The 18,414-nt window shown below is 44.8% G+C and overlaps 1 protein-coding gene across 1 annotated transcript in view; it reads right to left on the bottom strand.

The window, feature by feature from the left end:
• plxdc2 (plexin domain containing 2) overlaps positions 1-18,414 on the bottom strand; it is a 461,845-nt gene that overhangs the window by 226,155 nt on the left and 217,276 nt on the right. Inside the window, exon 2 of the mRNA XM_033015387.1 lies at positions 13,479-13,675. Coding sequence (XP_032871278.1) covers positions 13,479-13,675 — 197 coding nt within the window. The remainder of the gene's footprint in view (positions 1-13,478; positions 13,676-18,414) is intronic.

Below are 18,414 nucleotides of genomic sequence, written 5' to 3'. Positions count from 1 at the left end.
ATACCCCGTGACAACTCCTCCCTGCCATTTCCCAGTCACGTGACCGTACCCCCGACTGCTGAGGGTTCGTGTAGCAAGTGGGCCGCAACACCAGTTTTAATTTGCAGCAAAGCAGAGAAATAGAGAGAAAAAGGAAGGGTGGAGTGGTCTGTGGTAGAGTGGAGACCAGGTACAATGTACAAAGCCAATGAGAGATAGGGGGAGTAGGATGAAGATATAATGTGACAAGTTCAGGGTCACTCTTGTGAACCAAAGAGGGGTATTCTTAAAAAAGTCACACAAAATGTATTTGGTTTAAAAACAGAAAATATTTGAAACACTCAGCAAATCAGACATAATCTGTGAAAACAGAAATAAAACTCAACATAGAAACATTAACCTCATTTAACCTCATCTACTACATCTGGTGTTCTCAATGTGGCCTCCTGTACATTAGCAAAACCAAGGATAGACTCGGCGACCATTTTTCCAAACACTTGCATTCGGTCTACCATTTAACTCCTCTGTTAACCATTTTAACTCCTCTTCCCATTCCCATACTGATCTTTTTATCCAGGGCCTTCTCCATTGCAAGAGTAAGGCCACAGGTAAACTGGAGGAACAGCGCCCGATACTCTGCTTGGGTAGCTTACAACCCATTAGTATGAACATTGAATTCTCCAATTTTAGATAACTACAAATCCCTTCTCCCTGCCACCCCCTCACCTGTACTCTCTCATCCTCCTCCCTTTGTACCCATGTTCCTTCCTCTAGCTTCACAATTTGCAGCTCTTCCATCCTTTTGTCTCACACATTCTGTCTACAGCCACAGTCACTCAAGGCGTTCCCCAAGGCTCCGTACTTGGCCCCCTCCTCTTCATCATCTACATCCTCCCCCTTGGTCAGATACTCCACCACTTCAACCTGGACTTCCACTGTTACGCTGACGACACCCAGATCTACCTCGGCACCAAATCCCCCCACAACCCCCCCCCTCTCCCATATCAACTCCTGTTTGTCAGCTATAAAAACCTGGATGCAACATAACTTCCTCAAACTCAACAGCGATAAAACAGAATTCCTCCTCATAGGCTCCAAAGCCACACTCAGCAAAATCAATAACCCCACTCTCACCATCGACGGCACCACTGTCTCCCCATCTCCCCAGGCCCGCAACCTTGGCGTGATCTTTGATTCCACCCTCTCCCTTGAGCCTCACATCCGCCATGTCATTAAAACCTCCTTCTTTCATCTCCGCAACATCGCCAAACTCAGACCCTCTCTCACACCTCCCGCTGCTGAAAGACTCATCCATGCCTTCATCTCCTCCCGACTGGACTACTGCAACTCACTTCTCCTTGGCATCAGCTCCACCTACATCAACCGACTCCAACTGGTCCAGAACGCAGCCGCCCGACTCATCACCCACACCAAATCCTGGCATCACATCACTCCAGTCCTCGAACAACTTCACTGGCTTCCCATCTCCCACTGGATCAACTACACAATCCTGATCCTCACCTACAAAGCCCTCCACCATCTGGCCCCCCCATATCTCATTGACCTCCTCTCCCCCTACCAACCCTCACAGTCCCTCAGATCCACATCAGCCGGTCTCCTCTCCATCCACAAGTCCAACCTCCACAGTTTTGGGGACAGAGCCTTCTCCAGGGCAGCTCCCAGGCTCTGGAACTCCCTCCCCCAACTGATCCGCAATTCCGTGTCCCTCACCATCTTCCAGTCCCACCTCAAGACCCATCTCTTCATCTCTGCCTATCCTTAGCCCCATGTCCCCCTCCCTTTTCATCTGTGCATTAATTGCCTCATATTGTGTTTTGAATTGTATTCTGTCTTTATTTTGTGTACTAGTCTCTACTATTTATTTCATTCCCCTTACATGTTTTTCCTCTACCTGCTAAATTTTTGTAAGGTGTCCTTGAGACTCTTGAAAGGCGCCCATAAATAAAATGTATTATTATTATTATTATTATTTCATCTCTGTTCTTTGTCCAACTATCTGCCTATCAAAACCCCTCCTCACCAGTATCAACCGAACCTGCCAAGCTTTGTCCCGCTCCTCCCCACCCCTCACAATCAGTCTGAAGAAGGGTCCCATCTCAAAACATTTCCTATCCATGTTCTTCAGGGATGCTGCCCGACCCGCTGAGTTACTCCAGCACATGCGTCTTTTTTTTTCAACAAATGCAATGTTTCAGGTCTAAGAACATGTGTTAGAACTGCATTTGATTTGCACAGTGTATTGAAGACAATATCATGAATAGTGAATGCAATAAACTAAACAGGAATTACATGCAAATCACTCATTCAGCAGCAATCAGTGTTTAGTTCGCTGGGCAATGGGAAAGAAAGAGATAAATGGGCATGTGTTGCATATTCTGTAGTTGCACACTAAAGTGCCATAGGAAGCTGAGTAGCAGACTAGACCACAGAGAGCCTAAAACTGGTGGAATTTACAGATGTGAGGAAAATGTTTCTTCTTGCAAACAGTGCTCATGATCTGCAAGTCATTGTTTCTCTTCACCACTTTTAATGGCAGTCAGGGTGTTTAAAACGGGAATTGCGTAGGGGTAGAACAGCAATATATCCGGAAGTGGCGGCGCTGTGAAACGGCTGCGGCTCGCCTGCAGTCTGTCTGTTTTTACTTTTTTTGTGTTGTTTTTTTTGTCTAGTTCAGTTAAACTTTTGGTTATTAGGTGGTGTTATGTGTGTGGGGGGGGGCTGAAACAGGGCTTTCTGTTTCTCCCTTCGGGGGGAATGCAACTTTTTTGTCGTATATTCCTTCTTTTCCCCCGCCTGAGCTGAGGCCCAATGGCAGTGCTGGCGACCTCCAACCTGCGACTGACCTCGAGGCTCCAGAGGTAGTGCCAGCCAGGACTTACCAACGCGAGCCTGGCCGTCTTCGAGCTGCGGCAACGTTCGGGCAGCGGCACGACTCGGCGCTCCAGTGAGGGCGGACGGCGCGGGGCTGAGACACTCCCGTGTGGGCGGCCTGGGTCCCGGCTGGAAGGCGCTCCCGTGTGGGCGGTGCGGGGCTGAGACGCTCCCGTGAGGGTGGCCCGGTGCGGGGCGGAGACGGTGCTTCGGTGGCTGAAGCGGCGTTATGGCGGCGGCGACCTGAATCCGGGGCTCGGCCGCGGGCCAGTGGACGACATCGTCGGGAGCTCGCAGGTCACAGGCTGGTGCCTGTTTTCCGGAGCTCCCGTGGCAACAGCTGCGTGCGCTGGACTGGAGGGCGGCAGCTTCGACCACCCCCGGGCCGCGGAGCTTGAACCGAGGGACTGACTTACCATCGCCCGGTGGGGTATCGCCTCGGCACAGAGGGAGAAGAGGAGGGAAGAGACAGTAACCCTAAGACTTTTGCCTCCATCACAGTGAGGAGGTGCTTGGTGAACTCACTGTGGTGGATGTTAATTTGTGTTTATTGTGTGTTGTTTATTATTACATGTATGGCTGCAGGCAACGACATTTCGTTCAGACCGAAAGCTCTGAATGACAAATAAAGGATTAAATTCAATTCAATTCGATTCAATGACATTATGGGGTGATCTGAAGAGGATATATTTTACACCCAGAGGGTGGCTGGATTCTGGGATGCCCCTGCCTGAGAGGGTGTTGAAGGCAGATACTCTCACAATGATAAAAACGTATCTAAATGATCGCCTGAATTGTCAATGTAAAGAAGTCCAAGATCTCGATGGCGCAGCGGTAGAGTTGCTGCCTTACAGCGAATGCAGTGCCGGAGACCCGGATTCGATCCCGACTACAGGTGCTTTCTGTACGGAGTTTGTACATTCTCCCCGTGATCTGTGTGGGTTTTTCTCCGAGATCTTCTGTTTCCTCTCGCACTCCAAAGATGTACAGGATTGTAGGTTAATTGGCTTGGTAAATGTAAAAGTGGGTGTAGGATAGTGTTAATGTGCGGGGATCGCTGGTTGGCGCGGACCCGGTGAGCCGAAGGGCCTGTTTCCGTGCTGTATCTCAAAACTAAACACTAAACTAAATCCAACTGCTGGCCAAGTGATTAATACAGACAGGTACACTAGATGGTCAACATGGATCATCTCCACTCCACTGGCTCTCCACTCCGCTCTGGACCACTTGCACACCAAAAACGCATATGTTAGGCTGTTATTCATTGACTACGGGTCGGCATTTAATACCATCATCCCCTCCAAGCTGGTTACCAAGCTCTCAGATCTGGGTCTCTGCGCATCCCTCTGCAATTGGATCCTCGACTTCCTCATCCACAGACCACAGTCTGTCCGTAGTGGTGGAAATGTGTCACTCTCAATAACAATCAGCACAAGAGCACCTCAAGGCTGCGTGCTCAGCCCCCCTGCTTTACTCTATACTCATGACTGAGTAGCCAGACATTGTGAGAACTCCATCATCAAGTTCGCCGACGATACCACTGTTGTGGAACGAATCACTGATGGGGACGAGTCAGAGTATAGAAGTGAGATCGACCGATTGGCCAAATGGTGCCAGCACAATAACCTGGCTCTCAACACCAGCAAAACCAAGGAACTGATTGTGGACTTTGGAAGGGGTAGGATGGGGACCCACAGTCCCGTTTATATCATGGTGGAAAGGGTCAAGAACTTCAAATTCCTGGGCGTGCATATTTCCGAAGATCTTTCTTGGTCCCAGCACACTGATGCAATCATAAAGAAAGCACATCAGTGCCTCTACTTCCTGAGAAGTTTACGGAGAGTCGGTATGTCAAAGAGGACTCTCTCGAACTTCTACAGGTGCACAGTAGAGAGCATACTGACCTGTTGCATCGTGGCTTGGTTCGGCAACTTGAGCGTCCGGGAGTGGAAAAGAATGCAGAAAGTTGTGACCACTGCCCAGTCCATCATCGGCTCTGACCTCCCCACCATCGCAGGGAACTATCGCAGTTGTTGCCTCAAAAAGGCTGCCAACATCATCAAGGACCCACACCATCCTGGCCACACAATCATATCTCCGTTGCCATCAGGTAGAAGGTACAGGAGCCTGAAATCTGGTACATCCAGGTTCAGGAACAGCATCTTCCCCACAGCCATCAGGCTATTAAACTTGCCATCAAAAAAAATCTGAACTATAACATCCTATTGCACTTTATCTGTTTATTTATGTGTATATATATATGGTCTATGCTATATAGACACACTGAACTATTCTGTATTTATGCTTACAATATTCTGTTGTGCTGTAGCAAGCAGGAATTTCATTGTCCTACCTGGGACACATGACAATAAACTCTTTTGACTTGATTTGACTTGACATGGTGGGTTGACTAGTCTGTTTCTGTGCTGGATGTCACTGTGGCTGGACAAAAAATATGTTTGCAAATGCCACTCTTTATCTACAGAGTTAACACTGACTTGCTTGCTGAATGGCCCCCGATCAGTCTGAAGAAGGGTTTCGGCCCGAAATGTAGCCTATTTCCTTCGCTCCATAGATACTGCTGCACCCGCTGAGTTTCTCCAGCATTTTTGTGTACCCTTGCTGAATGGCCTCTTGTGCCAACATTGGAAGCCAGGGCAAGAGAAGTTCAGTCTCTGACCTTTTAAGCCTGCTCTGCCATTCAATAAAATCATAGCTCACTTGATCTTAGCTTCAGTTGCACTTGTTCCCTGTGCACCATGGCTCTCTGGCAGCCTATCTTGAGCAAGAATTTCTCATGGATCATTCACAAAATTAACTAATTAAAAAAGCTGCAATTGTAATTCTGTTTTCTGCTGTGTGCCTATATACAATCAGGCCATTGATCTGCAAATGAGCTGCCATAAAATAGCTGTGTGGTAGATATCATTCTCCTTGTGCATAGACAGATTATTAATAGACGAGTTGGAAGGAACTACAGATGCTTGTTTATACCGAAGATAGACACAAAATGCTGGAGTGAGACAGGCAGCATCTCTGGAGAGAAGGAATGGCTAACATTTCGGGTCGAGACCCTTTTTTCTCAGTCTGAAGAAGGGTCTCGACCCGAAACATCACCCATTCCTTCTCTCCAGAGATGCTGCCTGTCTCGCTGAGTTACTCCAGCATTTTGTGTCCATTATTAAAAGATGTATGAGGTTTGAATGTGATGGAAACTTCTACTTATTATGTAGTTCTATGTGCAGATTACCTTTCCCTATTCACCAGGATTTAACATGGGTGAGTAAAGAGACAGCAGATGCTGGAATCTTGAGCAAAGCACAAAGTGCTGATGGACCTCAGTATGGAAAACATCTGAGAAATTTAAAAAATGATAATCCATATACTCTCTGAAGCCCACTTACCAGTTGTTGCAATCATGCTTGTCTTTGATCACATTTATACTTTCCTGCTCAACCCCCATATCTCCTAATTCCCCTAATGGATCTCAGTCATGAAGATACCCAACTGCTGAGTGGCCACAATCCTCTTGAGTAAGGAATTTCAAAGACAAAACCTGCTTATCAAAGAAATTTCACCTTGTTCCAACCTAAATGCTCAACTCCTTATCCTGAGGCTTTATACCATGGAATAACAGCATCTTAAGCCCCTGTCCCACTGTACGAGGTAATTCACGAGTTCTCCCGAGTTTTCCCGATTCAAACTCAGAGAATGTCCGTAGCGGGTCCGTAGGACTTCGTGGATGTCTCTTAGCAGCTCGTACGAGTCAAAAGTAACCGTTTTTTTAATCACAAGTATTTTTTTTACTCGTGAACATTTTTTTACAGGGGTTAAAAAACATCATGAGTTTACCGGATGTCCCGAGTACCTACCGTTAGCATTACGAGCCACTATGAGACATCCACGAACTCCTACGGACCCGCTACGGACATCTCCGAGTTCGAATCAGGGGAAAACTCGGGAGAACTCATGAATTATCTCATACAGTGGGACAGGGGCTATAACATCTATCTTGTCAAGCCTTCTCAATCCTATTGCTTACTTGGTAGTGTTAAATGTGTTATAAAGCAGCATTGTTCACTGCATTTTGGATGAAATCCATCTAATCCAAGGTAAAGGAATATATAACCTTTGTCAAGTTGTTTTTAGATTCCTTGCCGGTGCATTCTATTTTCTTCCACTTTATCTACCATTGGTCATTCTTTTCTGATACCTAAAACTTTTTCAACCCTCAAGCTCTCGTTGTCAACATAATAAACTTCTGAGACTACTTTCATTAGTCAAAGTGTGGTGAATCTGTGGAATTCATTGCCACAGATGGCTGCCAAGTCAATGGATATTTTTTAAGGTAGAGATTGACAAAATCTTGATTAGTACGGGTGTCAGGGGTTCTGGGGAGAAGGCAGGAGAATTGGGTTGAGAGGGAAAGATAGATCAGTCATGATTGAATGGCGGAGGAGACTCAATGGTCCGAAAGGCCTAATTCTGCTCCTAGAACTTATAAAGTCTGAAGAAGAGTCCCGACCCAATGTATCGCCTATCCATTCCCTCCACAGATGTTGTCTGACCAGTTGAATTCCTCCAGCCTTTTGATGTTTGCTCAAGATTCTATCGTCTGCACCTTCTTATTTACTCAAAAGAGGACGAATCCCGCTGTGAGTAAGTTACTTCCGAATTCCACAAAGAGTGTCCATCATCTGCATGGCTCAAGCCAGGAGTGTGGTTGAATAGTCTTCACTTGCCTGGTTGCGTGCAGCTTCAACAACACTCAAGCAACTTGACACCATTAAGGATATATGGAGAATCGTTTAAGTTCCTTGGAACCATCATGTCCAAGGACCTTAGATGGGGGGGCACACCATCAACTCCACAGTCAAAACGGACCAACAGAGGATGTACTTCCTGCTGCAGCTGAGGAAACACAATCTGCCACAGGCAATGATGGTCCAATTCCATACTGCCATCGTAGAGTCTGAACACACCTTCTCCATCATGGTCTGGTTTGGCTCAGCCACCAACCACGACATCCGGAGGCTGCAGCAAATCGTTCGATCAGCTGAGAAGGTTGTTGGCTGCAACCGTCCCCCCCATCGACGAACTGTACACTGCAAGGGCCAGGAAGCGAGCGGGTAAGATCATCTCTGACCCCTCTCACCCTGGCTACAAACTATTTGAAGCACTTCCCTATGTTAATCCTGGCTAAATTGGAGCAGCTAGGACATGAAAATGGGGTTAAGTTTCAGGGTTGCTGGGAGATATGGTCAAATTGGAATTACTCTCTGCAGAGCTGGGACAAGCTGAGTGTCTGGAGCTTAGATACAATTTGCTCTGGTATTTTATTTCATTCACATGTTTAATGTGTTATTCTTAATGTATTAATGTTTTATGTTTTATTCTTAATTGTTTACTGTATGTCGTGTTGTTACTTGCGAGCGGAGCACCAAGGCAAATTCCTTGTATGTGTACATACTTGGCCAATAAACATTCATTCATTCATTCAGTCATTTAGCAGATCACCGGATAGGCAATATCCACCATGTACTCCACCACTGATGCACAGTAGCAGCAGTCTGCACCATCTACAACATGCAGATGGTAATCTGCAATGCCATCAATTGTAGCAACTATCCAATACTCCTTAGACAGAATCTCCCAAACCCATGACCTTCACCAGCTAGAAGGATGAAACATTATCGTCTGGAAATTGCCTTCCCATTCATATACCCTCCTGACTTGGAAATATGTTGCCATTCCTTCACCATGGCTGTGTCAAAATAGTGGAACTCGATTCATAACAGGATTGTGGGTATAGTCAAACCTCAAGGATTACAACAGTTCAAAAAGGCAGGTCACCACCACCTTCTCAAGGGCAATGAGGGAGGGGCGATAAAATGTTGGCTCTGCCTGAAAAGCCCACATGACTTGAATGAATTGTTTTTTAAATGAGGCTGGAAACTGCAGGCTTGTTACCTTCAGTCATCAGGAAAATGTTAAATAAGCCTCTCTTAAGAACATTAGAGCAGGATACGTTGAGGAGATCAACATAATCAGCAACATCAAAATGGTTTTATGCACAGGAAATCATGATAAACAACTGTTTAGAGTTGTTTGAAGAAATAACAAGTGATATGATCAGCCATGATCACATTGAATGGCAGTGCTGGCTCGAAGGGCTAAATGGCCTACTCCTGCACCTATTATCTATTGTCTATTGAATGAAGGGGAACATATGTATTATACATATAAAAGTATGACACATTAAAGATTACAGTGGAATACAAAAGGCTGTACTTTGGTGCAGCCAATAAAACAGCAACCTCAAACGCCAGAGACCCAGGTTCAATGTTGACCTCAGGTACTGTCTGCATGAAGTTTATTTTAGAGATATAGTGTAGAAACAGGCCTTTTGGCCCACTGAGTCCGCATTGAACAGCGATCCCAGCACATTAACATTATCCTACAAGTGGGATAACTTTTACATGTATACTAAGCCAATTAACCCTACAAACCATTATGTCTTTGGAGTGTGGGAGGAAACCAAAATTTCCTGGAGAAAATCCACGTGGTCACGTGGAGAACGTACAAACATCGTATTGGCAGCACCCGTAGCCAGGATCGAACCTGGGTCTCTGGTGCTGTAAGTGCTGCAAGGCAGCGAATATACCACTGCGCCACTGTGGCACCCTCGAGTCTGCACGTCATCCCTGTGACCACATAGGTTTCCCCGGGAGCTCCAATTTGTCTCCCTCATCGCAAATACATGCAGGTCGATGGATTATCTGACCACTGTGTGGAATGCCCATAATGTGTAGGTGACGGGTAGAGCCTGGGAGAGGGTTTGTGAGAATGTGGGGAAAATAAAATGGGATTGGTGTAGGATTACCATAAACAATAATAATAATAATGGATGGGATTTATATAGCGCCTTTCTAATACTCAAGGCACTTTACATCGCATTATTCATTCACTCCTCAGTCACACTCGGTGGTGGTAAGCTACTTCTGTAGCCACAGCTGCCCTGGGGCAGACTGACGGAAGCGTGGCTGCCAATCTGCGCCTACGGCCCCTCCGACCACCACCAATCACTCACACACATTCACACACATTCACACACATTCACACACAGGCAAAGGTGGGTGAAGTGTCTTGCCCAAGGACACAACGACAGTATGAACTCCAAGCGGGATTCGAACCGGCTACCTTCCGGTTGCCAGCCGAACACTTAGCCCATTGTGCCATCTGTCGTCCCAACCATAAATAGATGGTTGACAGTCACCACAGACTTGATGGACTGTAGGCCAATTTTCTTGCTGTATCTTTCCAATACTGTAAAACTTTGTGGAGTAGGAAGGAACGTTTTGGAGTTGACTTGATGATTGGGTGGCAGGTTGGAAACATTTACTCAATACTGTGCCTAGTGGATGATGGAAAAGGCTTGGGGTATCAGATTGTGCTTCCTGTATGTGTAGGATCTGCAAAATACACTGCAGTGCTCACCCAGGCTGCCCCTCCAACACCTATCAAAGCAGCAATCTTCACCAATAAGATGGATAAGGGCAGCCAGCACCTGGGAACGCTACTGCCTCAGGTTTCTACTTGAAACTACACATCATCCTGGCTTAGAAATATGCTGCTCGGTTCACTGTCACTGCTGGGTCTGAATCCTGAAACCCCGAACCAACAACAGCATTGTACAGCATCTTTCCCTGAAGGATTGAAGCAGTTGAGGAATGTTGTTAACATTAGTTTCTCAAATGAAATTGGGGATGGTCAGTAAATATAGGCCTTAACAGCAGTACCCAGATTCCACAATATGATCCCCCCCAAAAAAAGGCTCCACAAATAATGAGCATCTTTAGAAAGTTAAAGTAAAATTAGGCATTAAGCGTCGAATCATGATTTATTTATGACACAGTATAGAGAGTGCATGGAGAACGTGGCTATTTTCGTACACTCGGGGGATAGTTCTTCATTTTAGCCATGAACAGATTGAATTCTCTAAACAGCCACAAGTAGGATGATGGATGAAAAGGCAGAAAGCAATTTCTCAAGATAAAGAACCAGGTTTCTCCGTTCATCACAATGATGGGAAATACAATGAGGAAAGAACTAGCAAATGTTTGCACTGAAAGTGCCAAGCCTACCTTAAAAGCAATTCCATGGATTTAAAAGAAAATTTCCATACTAAGATATTAAAAACATAATACCATTCATTCTACGCTATTAAATGCAAACCATTTAACGTGTGCAGTGCACAATGACTGCTGATCAGCAAAAGGAAATGACTGATAGATTAATAGCTTTCACTACCGGTTGGGCATAATTGCCTTTTGGGCAAATATGCAATCTTCAAATTAAAATTAAGAAGTCTTCTCATCCAGTTTTCTCAATCAAGGATCAATCACTCCCAAGAAAGGATGATTCATTTTGTCACCACCAAACATGACTGTAGCTAGAGTGGTCATAAATGTTTCATGTCATCCAGCACAAGCACAGAATGAATGAACAGTCAATTAAATCTCTGTGAAAACTTTACTCCACTTCATGGAAACAAAAGGAATATGGCCAGATTTGGAAGCATTCTTTGTTGACCCTTTGGCCCACTGAGTCCACGCTGACCATTGAGCATCCATTCCCACTAGTTCTATGTTTACATACTTTTGTATTCACTCCCGACACACTCGTGGCAATTTACAGAGGCTATCTACAAAGCTGCACATCTTTGCAATGTGGGAGGAAATGAGTGGAAACCCATGCTGCCAAAACATCGAAACATAAAAAATAGGTGCAGGAGTAGGCCATTCGGCCCTTCGAGCCAGCCATTCAATATGATCATGGCTGATCATCCAAAATCAGTACCCCGTTCCTGCTTTCTCCCCATATCCCTTGATTCCGATAGCCCTAAGATCTAAATCTGACGGGAGATATCCAAGAGAGAATGTGAAAACTCCACACAGACAGCATTTGAGGTTAGGATCGAATCTGTGCCTGGCATATGTGGCAGCAGCTCTACAAGCCATTTAGGGTGTGATGGTTTGTTTAACCAGTTACGTTTAGTCAAGATTATCTGCATTGCAATTAGGTTCTTTACCCTTAAATAGGAGAAAAACAAAATAAACAATCCATTGTTTTGTCACTCAAAAACATGGAAGCATAAGAAAAAGTTGCATTAACAAAAAGCACAAGGTTCATTCTGTGGGAGCTAGGGGGACTTAAATCACTACTTCAAGTTATTTATTTATATTGTAAATGTGGGAGTCAGTGTGTTTGTAGTTTCTTCGTTGTTGTGCTCTTTCCAAAATCGATTTCATCAGCCTTTGTTATATTGCAAACCATTTTCCTGGTTCAATATGGTTCAATATTCCTCTTGAAGTCCTTGCTGGGTTTCAGCTCACTGGGTCTTGTACCTCTTGTACCTCATCAGTCTCTTGTACCTAGGCCAGGCAGTTGTTTGACATGTAATGAATGTCAGTAATCTATGTGATCACAGCAGAGCTCCCCCATATCCAAGTCCAAACCCAAAAGGGGTTGACATATCCGGTGATGTTGATGGAAGAGTTGGGGGGTGTAGAATGTTTTTTTCAAGAATATCTAAAAACCTGTTGCTTGATTCATTTGCTGATCATTGCCTTCCAATTTTAGTGCATGCCCCCAAGGTATTTATGAGGTCATGTTTAAATGTGGTGTCTATCTGCATCAATCTATGCAATCTCATTTAACTCAAATTGCCTTTTGTAATAGTACTGATGCGACTGAGTGGCAAGTTGGCAATGCATATCTCTAGATTCAGGAGCAGATACTTTTCCATTATTATCAGGCAGCTGAACCGTCCTCTCATCTCGCTGGAGTCCTGACCTCCCATCTACCTCATTGGAGATGTTTGAACTATCTTTAATCAGACTTTATCATGCATTCAATGTTTTACCTTTTATCTGTACACTGTGGGCGGCTTGATTGTAATCATGTATAGTCTTTTCTTTGACTGGATAGAACACAACAAAAGCTTTTCACTGTACCTTGGTACACGTGACAATAATAAACAAAACTAAACCAAAGTAGCATAAGCATTTCCAAGGGCACTTAAGAGTTAACCACACTGAATAACTTTATAGAATAGTCAGAAGGAAGTAATGTAACTAGTTCATGATTCAGAATCTAGCTCTATTCCTTCCTGAAATTGCTATCCTTCAAATTACAGTGGCACAACTAGTAGAGCCCTTAGGGCTAACGGCATCAAGGGATATGGGGAAAAAGCAGGAACGGGATAATAATTTTGGATGATCAACCATGATCATATTGAATGGGGGTGCTGGCTCGACGGGCCGAATGGCCAACTGCTGCGCCTATTTTCTATGTTTATCTCTAAGCAAAATAATCAAATTTGTCAATGAGTCACAGTTTTAATTCAAATCTTAAAAAGCTGCAACTATTAAAAAATGGTATAAATGAAGTGCTAACAAAGGCTGGCGTAACTTCTAATACTAACAGTTTCTACTAAGTCAAATGCATGCCAGACAGAATTAGGTAATCCTAGGAAAGGGAAAATATTGCAAACATATGCTCCTCTGAGCTACGTTCAAAAACAATGTCTAACATAACAAACATACCTCAAATTTTGTGTCATTGTTATTGTCCACAGCTGGTTGAATATCAAAGATTTTGGTCGGGTCGGTAAAGTCCTGCTCTGGGCTTGCTCTGTTTGTGTCCACTGACTTGGGTTGTTGTCGCTTCAACCGATGATTGTTGGTTTTAATATCTACAAAGACATCTGAAGATAACCTTTGGCTAAGTGCATAGAATTCTCCTGCGGGAAGAAAGATACATAAACAAAAGGTCAGGGAACATAGAAAATCATGTTATTCTAATGAACATGAACAATATTGTAAGATTCGTAAAGTAATATGAAGTATTAATCTCGGCACAAAATGTTAAAACATATAATGCAGGACTGAGTCTAACAAGACAATCGATGATAGGTTAACTAGGATACACAGTTAGTCTGAAATGCTACCTGACTTGCTGAGTTTGCATTTTATTCCAGAGTAGCTGTATTTTGTGGCTGGTAATTAAAGTTAATTCTATCCAGAAGGACAAATTTGAAAAGAAAATAAGACAGATAAAATTCACGAATAGAAGACGTTTTAACATCCTTATTAGGAAACCAATGAATATGCTTTCTAAATGGCAAACGAAATGTCAAATAATAGGATGATCGATGATAAATGACAAATTAAGTTTAATTCATCATTTAATATTGATCAGCCTACTATTTTAACACAAGTGTAGACAGGCATCCGTTAAAATGCAGGACCAAGGGGTACCAGGCATGTGCATTGAACCTGCCTCCTCTTGATTGTCAACTGTAATTTATAATCTACAGCTATCAATAGTGTTGGTTTTGTAAGGCAAAGTAAAAAAAAACAGCTGGCTATAAAATTGCAAATACCAGGTTGTTATATGTATGGAAAGTAAAATGTAGACATGTTTTCATATCATGTTAATTATCATAACTATTAAATACATGTAAAGAAATGGAGAACAATAAGGGACAATTTTGTCAAGTAATTGTGCAATTAACTATCTTAAGTTGTACCAGCTTAGTTTCCAGTGAGAATAGACCAAGGCTAACCCAGCTCTCCTTATAACTACAATAGAAACATAGAATCATAGAAAATAGGTGCAGGAGTAGGCCATTCGGCCCTTCGAGCCTGCACCGCCATTCAATATGATCATGGCTGATCATCCAACTCAGTATCCTGTACCTGCCTTCTCTCCATACCCCCTGATCCCTTTAGCCACAAGGGCCACATCTAACTCCCTCTTAAATATAGCCAATGAACTGGCCTCAACTACCTTCTGTGGCAGAGAGTTCCAGAGATTCACCACTCTCTGTGTGAAAAATGCTTTTCTCATCTCGGTCCCAAAGGATTTCCCCTTTATCCTTAAACTGTGACCCCTTGTCCTGGACTTCCCCAACATCGGGAACAATCTTCCTGCATCTAGCCTGTCCAACCCCTTAAGAATTTTGTAAGTTTCAATAAGAACACAATGCTTCTTTCCAGACAACACTCTGTCTATTGCTACCACAACCTTCCTGTAGATTGGCAAGCAGAATAATGCATATAATGCACCGTCCATTTTCCATAAATTCATAGTCCATAAATTCAATTTCCCAAGGCTCTGCCTGACTGTTCAAATGATCTATATCCTGCTGTATCGTCAGACAACATTCTTCAATATCTTTGACACCCACAATTTTTGTTTGGCTGCAAACATACTAATCAGACTCCCTGCCTTCTCATCCGAGCCAACATATTCCTGCGGTACACCATTTGCAAAATACTTCCAGTCAAAATAACGCCTATCCACCACTACCCTCTGCCTCCGATCATCAAGTCAATTTTGTATCCAGTTTTCCAACACACCCAGATCCCTTGTGTCTCACCATTTTCAGTCTTCACTCTAAAAACTTTCCCCAACTTAGAATTACATGATATTAATGGGCAATGTCTTTTGAATCCATACCCTACCAGCCGAAAAAGTTAAGTCTCTGAATGATTTTGTGCTGCTTTTGAATGTCAATGGCTCTCCAATAATATTTGTTAACAATTTTTTTGTAAAACAATAGCTGTAAGATCAGTTAACAGCAATTTTTGTCACATAACCAGTAAGAGTGCACTGTCACTTCATTTTCATTTCAGGATGAATTTTGGCAGAAACTTTATGATAACAAGATTACACGAGATTGCAGATGGTTAAAAGAGGGCAGGAATGACTGAAAGAGCAATGTTATTAGTATCCATGCTGACATCTTCTGCAGCATCTGGGAGAACAGCTGCTCTTCATTTGAGCACGTCAGGCAAATCTACACAACCGTTTGTGGCAACAGCATCACTGTCATGACATTGAGAAGGTCAAGACCAAGAGATCTTTATTTTGAAAAAGAAAACTGGAAAGGAGGTCATTAAGCTTTCATAGACTATATATACATCATCAAAAGTTACCTATAACTATCCACCATTAAGGCCATCCACTCATTCCCACTCAGGACGATTCCCAATTTAAATTCCAAAGGCTATGTTCATCCTGTAAAGAATTATAAATGACAGGACCCACACAATCGCATGTTTCATATTGTGCCATCAGTTGCAAGACAAGGTTTCTGGAACAGGTACTGGAAATACAATCCAGTCACCCACAGCTCTCTGTGTAAAAAAAACTCACCTGCACATCTAATTTAAACATCATCCCCCACTGGTCATTTCCACCCTGGGAAAAAGGTTCTGACTGTCTGTGTGTGACTTATAATTCTATATACTTCTATCAGGTCTCTGCACAACCACTGACATTCCAGAGAAAACATCTAAAGGGCCTGTCCCACGAGCTTGCGACTGCATGCAGCAAGCACGACCTAACGTGGTTGCTTGAGCCGTACGGCCTCGCGGGGCCAGACCCACTTCGATTGCCGGAGCCGTATGGAGTTGTGCGGAGCTGGTCCCGACATCGCGCGGGGCTCCGAAAAACTGGCACTGTTAAAAAATTTGGCGCGGCAACGGCCTGCTGGCTCGCAGCCGCATTGAGGCCGTCGCACCGCCTCGACGGGCGTACGCACCGTCTCGACGGCGTACACCTAGCGCGAACTTCCCGCAGACTTCCCTCGAACTTCACGTCAACTCGTACGGGATCACTCGACCTCCGCGCAGCCCCCACTTCCGGTTTGGCCGCGCTTGCCGCATGCAGTCGCATGCTCGTGGGACAGGCCCTTAAGTCTGTCCAGCCTCTCCTTATAACTAATGCCTTCTAATCCAGGCATCATTGTGGTAAACCTCCTCTACAGAAGACACAGAGTAGCTCAGAGTCAGACAGCATCTCAGGAGAACTTGGATAGGCAATGTTTTGGGTCGGGACCCTTCTTCAGTCTAATTGTAGTGGGGGGGGGGGGTGTTCAGGCACAACCAGGATATCAGAACTTACTCTTCCATCCATCACTCTCCATCCACACCCCCCCCCCCCCCCCACCACTTACAATGTCTGAAGAAGGATCCTGACCCAAAATGTTGCTTATCCAAGTTCTCCTGAGATGCTGCCTGACCCACTGAGCTACTCCATCACTCCGATCTTCCTTTGTAAACCAGCATCTGCAGTTCCTTGTTTCCAAACTCTACAATCTGTCCCTAGCCTCCATATCTTTTCTGGAATGCAGCGACAAGTACAGCACACAATACTCCCAATACGGCCTAACTAAAGTCCTCTAAAGCTGCAACATATCTTCCTAACTATTATACACAATGCTCCGACTGATGAAGCCAAGCATACCATTGACTTTCTGGGAGCAACCTCCAGATCGCTCTGTTCATCAATGCTGGTTAATGGTCTTACCATTAACTGTTTACTTTCCCCTCTCAAAGTGCAAATCGCCAACACTTGCTTGAATTAAACTCCATCTGCCATTTCTTGGCCCGTTTCTGTGGTTGATCTATATCCCACTGTATACCTTAGCAGCCTGCCCCACTGTCAGCAACTCCAAAAATGTTGGTGTAATCTACAAACTTACTAACTGACACATCCAATTTATTCATGCACATCACAAACAGAGGTCTCAGCACAGAATCCTGCGGACTCAAATACACCTGGACCATTTCCGACATTTCCCTACCATTCCTTGACCTCACTATCTCCATCGCAGGTGATAGACTTCTGACCGACATCCACTATAAACCCACTGACTCCCATGGCTATCTAGACTACTCTTCTTCCCACCCTGCTTCCTGTAAGGACTCCATCCCCCACTCCCAATTCCTCCGTCTACGCCGCATCTGCTCCCATGATGAGGTGTTCCACACCAGGTCATCGGAAATGTCCTCATTCTTTAGGGAACGGGGGTTCCCCTCCCCTACTATAGATGAGGCTCGCACCAGGGTCTCTTCCATACCCCGTAACACTGCTCTCTCTCCCCATCCCCCCACTCACAAAAAGGGCAGAGTCCCCCTAGTCCTCACCTTTCACCCCACTAGCCGTTACCATATATATAACAACCATATTACATACAACAAATAGTCCTCCGTCAGTTTCGCCACCTTCAACGTGACCCCACCACTCGCCACATCTTCCCATCTACCCCCCTGTCTGCCTTCCGCAAAGACCACTCCCTCCGTAACTCCCTTGTTAATTCTTCCCTTCCCTCCCGCACCACCCCCTCCCCGGGCATTTTCCCTTGCAACTGCAAGAGCTGCTACACTTGTCGCTTTACCTCCCCCCTCGACTCCATTCAAGGACCCAAGCAGTCAGAGGTTCACCTGCATCTCCTCCAACCTCATCTATTGCATCTGCTGCTCTAGATGTCAGCTGATCTACATCGGTGAGACCAAGCGTAGGCTTGGCGATCGTTTCGCCCAACACCTCCGCTCGGTCCGCTTTAACCAACCTGACCTCCCGGTGGCTCAGCACTTCAACTCCCCCTCCCATTCCGTATCCGACCTCTCTGTCCTGGGCCTCCTCCATGGCCAGAGTGAGCACCACCAGAAATTGGAGGAACAGCACCTC

This window comes from Amblyraja radiata, chromosome 2 (genome assembly GCF_010909765.2).
Source record: "Amblyraja radiata isolate CabotCenter1 chromosome 2, sAmbRad1.1.pri, whole genome shotgun sequence".
NCBI lineage: Eukaryota > Metazoa > Chordata > Chondrichthyes > Rajiformes > Rajidae > Amblyraja > Amblyraja radiata.
The sequence above is the reverse complement of the archived record's forward strand: the minus strand, read 5'-3'. Positions and strand labels throughout refer to the sequence as shown.